General features: G+C 41.2%; 1 protein-coding gene across 1 annotated transcript; it reads right to left on the bottom strand.

Annotated features, from left to right (window-relative positions):
* Positions 1–841: 841 nt before the first annotated feature.
* On the bottom strand, positions 842–5,762 carry RPL9 (ribosomal protein L9). The gene is made up of 7 exons (XM_009641270.2): positions 5,668–5,762; positions 5,466–5,581; positions 4,509–4,604; positions 4,051–4,183; positions 2,569–2,649; positions 1,970–2,088; positions 842–928 (listed from the first exon to the last, which is right to left on the bottom strand). Exons 1-6 carry the CDS (start codon positions 5,711–5,713, stop codon positions 1,982–1,984), a joined length of 579 nt encoding a protein of 192 aa, XP_009639565.1. The 5' UTR covers positions 5,714–5,762; the 3' UTR covers positions 842–928; positions 1,970–1,981.
* Positions 5,763–5,768: the final 6 nt, after the last annotated feature.

Below are 5,768 nucleotides of genomic sequence, written 5' to 3'. Positions count from 1 at the left end.
GGGGCAATTTTCTGAATTTCTTAGGTATGGATAGACGCTTTCCGCAATATTAAGCCTTAGCCACTTCTTGCCAAGTGTGTTTCTGCACTATCCCAGTATTTTCCGTAAATATTTCTTCAAAGTTGAATGTTAACAAGTGACAACAGGGATTTTACCACAGCACAGGAACAGCACAAAGTCCCAACTAGACATGTTGCTTTGCTACATGGCAGGATTAGCAACCAAGAAAAAAACAGAGCTGTATCCCCAGGTGACACAAACCACGGTCGGTGAACGCAGCAGTAAGCTCTGCCTGAACTCTGTCCTTGGTTCTCTTAATTGAACAACCTAGCTTAAAGCGCTGTATTTTCAGACTAGTACCTCTCTCTCTCTGTATTTTGTTTCAATCGTCTTACAAACCTGGTTCTACTGATTCCAATTTTGTTATCTACTTCAGATTCTGTCATCACAAGTCTGAATTCCCCTCCAGAACCATAGACAGACATCAGGTTTTGCAGCCTGAGGTTCTGAAACGATGTGAAAGAATGCTAGTTTCCTTTCTGCAAGAACAAGGCTATGGCTATTTCTTCATGCCGCGATTTAAAACTAGCACGTCATGGCTTTACATGCTGGGTCCACGCTCCACCAGCATGAGGTTTCCCAACCATCAGACTCCAGTCTGAATGTTCTCAAGAGACAGCTAAGCAAGGTGTACACCGTGCTAACATTATCATGCATTACCCCATGACAATCTGCTTTTCCAACAGCCAAGGATCTTGAACAGGTTCACGCGATCACCATTTAGTTCTTAAAAAAAAAAGAGGCCAAGATATGAAATAGATTTTATTTTATTAAATCTTTTAGGGTGCTTGGGTTTTGTACCAGATTCTTCAAAGCTGGTACTTGCCCACATAATGTCTCACGGTGGTTTGTTTCAGGGTCCAGACAACTGTAAATAAGAAGTGAAGAGCTTTTAGAAAGGTTTTAGCACTGCAAATGTGAAATTAAAAAGTTTATAGACATATGACAAGTTAATTTATCTGATAGTTTTACTGCAAGATAGACATTAATACCTCAAAGAATTTGCTTAATTTAGACAAGATTAAAGATGCCTTCAAACACAATAGCTCATGACTGTTTAACAAGCAGGTAGCAAGTTGTTCCATCTCCCAAGGAACTCAGAACAGCACTAAAAATCACTTTTTCAGTAGCTTTAAAGTGTCTGGTACCTCATGGCTGATGATAAAAAAATGTTGTTTACGAAACTCACTTAATCTGCATCCTCTGTCTCAAGCTTAGGTTCAGAAACCAGACAACGTGCACATTTTATTTGCAAGTCAGCCTGTCTCATCCCGCGCAAGTGTTCCGTACCACGCGGGGAACCAGACATAGCTGAAATGCATCAAATTCCTTCAGCAGTTAAAACTCTTAAAATTAGCCCCAAATCCTCGTACTCAACTTCAGTAACAAATGTACATACACAACGGAAATAGTCATCCTTGTTGAACTGACCTTTGTTTACAAGCGCTTGCACACAAACTACACAGAAGACCTTTATATATAAATTAGGGGCTGACCACTTTTTTAGTGAAGTCAGTGTCCAACGAGGAGGAACATGGCTCTAAGGTAAAGTCTTCTCTGTAAGTAGCTGTAAACCAGTGCGTCATGCTACGTCAGCTGGTTTTAAATTCTCAGCCACCCCCGTAACTAGCATTCACAGCATGGAATACGGCGCAGATCAGAGTTAGGTATTTCTCCATACAGTAGCATAATACCAAGTTGATGAGAGATGGGAAGTTGCTGTCAAGAGACCTAGCAAAATTTCAGTTTTATGGTATCTCTTACAGTGCCTTTTACAAACACAACCGCACCCCTGTTGGGAAGCTGCTTGACCACAGCCTTGTTGAAGTAGACAAACCTCGTCAAGTCCCCAGATCAAGTAACCACCTCTACATGGAAGATGTACAGCCTGCGTTAAGATGATACCAACCTATTAAGAGTTTTACTCATCTGCCTGCTGTACTGTTCCTTTCTCGGAGACATAGATACCATCCAAGAATTTCCTGATATCCTTGTTCTTGACCGTAGTGGCTTGCTGGATCAAGGCAGCTGCAGACAAAACAAGACCATTAACATGAAGCAAGAGGTCCAAGCCAACTCATAGCTTTTGTTTACTCTCCAATATTTCAACTTAACGAATAAAACTGTCACCTGTAGAAAAAAGGAATTACCAGCCTGAAATCCTGTCAGTTCTAATGAAAAGTGAATGCATTTTGCTGAGCCTGGCTTGGCAACTCGGGGCAGTGGCAGTTTATTACTGCACACTCGTACGACTGGAAAGCTGAAAAGTTTGGTGCCAAAACTGACTCAAAAAAAAAAAAAAAAAAGGTTCTGTGGACTTCTAGGAACAACTCAGCTCTCAGCTTCGAAAAAGCCTTACAATCACAATTATGGTGACTAGAGGAAAAAGAAATACTGAACTGTCATTTACCTCAGGGTTTGAGAAAGAAAAGACAGTTTGCTAAGCTGACATCTGCAGATACAACAATATGGCCATTTTTATCTTCCCATGCATCTACTTTCACAAACCTGAATTGGAGACCAATTCAATGTCATTCCCTTCAAGGATCAGTTCATCTTTCTGGGCTTGAGATACTGCACAGGAAACACCTGCAGAGAGGAAAATGCACAATATACATTGTTGGTGAAGACATTAAGAGTATGAAAGACACAGTACTCATGTCCCATCCCACTTTACAGATCTAGATAGTAGTATTCTAGGCAGTAATTAGCTTCTATGACTTTGTTAAAAAGGGTCCCCCAAATCCCTTCCAGGATTGTCCTCCTTCCCACAGTTCCAGAATACAAAGATTAGTGCAAGTCATGCTCTAGACTGAAAGCAACCAAGTGATATTCCTACTTAAATGTGACCACATGGCAAGCCAGAGATTTTGCCAGCATGGCTTTGTCAGCTAGGTGGTGCCATTTTCCACATTCCTATGTTCATTAAGACAAACCTGGAGCCACCCAATCAAAAGTCATTAAGAAAAAATAAAACCCCTGCCCCGACATGTCAAGCACCATGTTTATACTAGCAACAGTACAAATACTCACGAGGAGTAAACACTAGGACAAGAGTCTAACAGGAAACTTTAGTGTGCAAGTAGAATAACACAAGCAAGTGGTCATAGTTTGATCTATTTAATCAACAGACATAGGCTTTTAAGCCGGCACTTTACTATCTTTGAAGTAAATACCAACTTAAAAAAATCCAATACAATAATCAAGCCCACCCTTAATATCCCACATTAAATCGAAGCCAAAGCCACCGTAAGTAACTCTGCACTGTATCTACCAGTGTTTCTGGACAAGTCTGATGCTTCCACCTGAAGCCACCCCAAAATACTATCAGTCACGCTAAATATCCCTACCGGTACCTTCACCACGAGGGGAACTATCAAAAAAATGGATATGCAAAGTCTCCCCTACAGTCTTAAGGTAACTGTTTATGACATGTTTTGTCTCCTCCTTTCGGAAGTTTAGCAAGCTCCATCGCATGCCTGCCTACTCTGTTAGACATCGTGCTAAAACTCCAAGTACGCAAGATGCAAAACCAACAGGCAAGATGGTAATTTTGAAGTTTATCATATGTGCTCCTAGACAATCAAGAAATTAAAAATACAACACTTTAAAGACCAAAAATACGATGTGGTGTGAAACTAGTTGACATACAGTGTTTAGAACAGAAACACAAATCTAAAATTAAACACCTCAGTTTACCAACTGTAAACACCGTCGAGATCTCACAATGATTAAACACTGGGCTTCTTGTAACTCTCTCAGAACACCTAGCTCTAAACTAGTTATTAGCTAGCTCTCATTACTAAAAATAAATCACAAAAGCATTATTAATAATAAATCTAAACAATGGCAAAGGTATTGTAAGATGACAAATTCAGACAAGCAAATGCTGCTTCAAGAGTCATTCACCATCTCCAGTGGCAGCCCCCGAAGAAAACAGTCTAAAAACCCCGGTTAGAAGCAGTAAAGTCCATCTCCAGACACGCTCACCTGGCCTCATACGCACTCTGCGGATGTACTTCTCTCCCAAGAAGTTTCGGATTTCCACAAGCGAGCCATTATCCTGGATAACTACGTTGATTGGAAAGTGAGCGTACACTGACCTCATCTTGTAGCGAAATCCCTAGGATAAAGGACATCATCGCATATTGAAAGCACACCGCATCCAAAAGGTAAAACAGACACGTACAGCTTACTGGGGATTTCTAAAACCAAAATATATTGAAAAGAGTTTCTCAGCAAGGGCAAGCCACTGAGCCCAAGAGACATCCTGAAATTATTGTTCATGCTTTCTTCCACCTGCAGAACTTGTTTGACAACACATGCAAGACAAAGAGAGAGAAAGCTGCATCTGGGATGCTTAGAAAAGCTCTCACTGAAGTTTTTACTGTCTGTTGTTGTCAGTAACAAAAGCAACACAAGTCATCCTATTTCAAAATAAAACTCACCAGCGTAACGCCCTTTATCATGTTCTGTACATGGCTGCAAATTGTGCGAACTGTTGCCAGCTCCTTTCTGTTACCCCACCACTTGTCAACACGTAGCTGTGTTAAAAAAAATAAAATAGAATTAATAAAGCTTTCAGTTACACTTGAAAACGAGAAACAAAACGTTTTTGTGACAAACTAAGAAGGAGAAGTTGAGGTAGTCTACTTAAAAGCCCTCCTGACAAGAGCATACAGGTATTTGGTTTCTTTGAAAGACTATTAAGGCCCACCTAACTCAAGTCTTTCAAGTCCTAACCCCCAGAAGAAAAACTTTTTTTCTTCCTAGCTCATTCCTAACAAGGCTTCAAAGAAGCTGGGATAGACATTCTGACATCTTAAGCTGAAAGATGTTTTATCAAATGCTAAACACTGAACAAGTTCTTCCAAGGTCACTCTCCTAGGTATTACCTATCAACTTCTTAATGAAACACCACATGTGGGGGTCCAGTGTTTTAACAAAACACTAGCTGAAATCAGCTTTTTCTAGTCTTTATGGCAGCACAAAAACAGGATGCATTTATTTAGAAAACATCTGCCCCCGTGATGTAAGTTGCCAATTCTGGAAACTAAATGTAAAGATTTAGCTTTATCTAGTTAAAACTAGCCAGTTTATAAAACATAGTGTATAAGGATCTACTCCCTTCCCAGTAACTGCCTGACTGTAACTACTGAAGAAAATCAACCAACAAATTCACTCCATTACAGGACTTCCAAGAAATCCTCAGTTCCCAAGGAGGTAGGTCTCAAGGTTGCATGAGGCCAGCCTCTTTCAGAAAACACAAAAGTAGACAAAAAAGTAAATAACTTATCTGTAGCTAAAGATCTCAGTTCACCGTCCTATGCTACCAAGAAGTTTTCAAGCTGGCTGTAAAGCTACTCTCCCTCTCTGGGCAGAGAAACGACCGCTGCAGCACTCACCTTCTTGTGTTTCTTCCCCAAGAGAGAGAGCTCCACATTGATGTGGTTAAAATCCCTTCGCAAGGTTCCTCTGGGGCCCTTGACAATGACTGTCCGGCCCTTCAGTGAAACGCTGACTGGAAAGCAAAGGCAGGCGCAGGTTAACTGGCTGCGGGGCGGGCACCACAAACCGCCTTACGAAGGCACACGCAGGCTGACGTACCTTGCTCGGGGATGTCAACGGTCTGGTTGCTGAGAATGGTCTTCATTCTACAAAGCACAACCCAAGAAGCTGCAGACCCTCAAGGCAAGGCCCCTTCCCCC

Source organism: Egretta garzetta, unplaced genomic scaffold (genome assembly GCF_000687185.1).
Source record: "Egretta garzetta isolate BGI_Z169 unplaced genomic scaffold, ASM68718v1 scaffold256, whole genome shotgun sequence".
NCBI lineage: Eukaryota > Metazoa > Chordata > Aves > Pelecaniformes > Ardeidae > Egretta > Egretta garzetta.
The sequence above is the reverse complement of the archived record's forward strand: the minus strand, read 5'-3'. Positions and strand labels throughout refer to the sequence as shown.

Coding starts and splice junctions, on each gene's coding strand:
- RPL9 (XM_009641270.2), bottom strand. CDS start 5,713: ATGAAGACCATTCTCAGCAACCAGACCGTTGACATCCCCGAGCAAG. Junction 4,605..5,465: donor TGGGGAAGAAACACAAGAAG/GTGAGTGCTGCA, acceptor TTTTTAACACAG/CTACGTGTTGACAAGTGGTG. Junction 4,184..4,508: donor TGATAAAGGGCGTTACGCTG/GTGAGTTTTATT, acceptor CCTTTATCCTAG/GGATTTCGCTACAAGATGAG.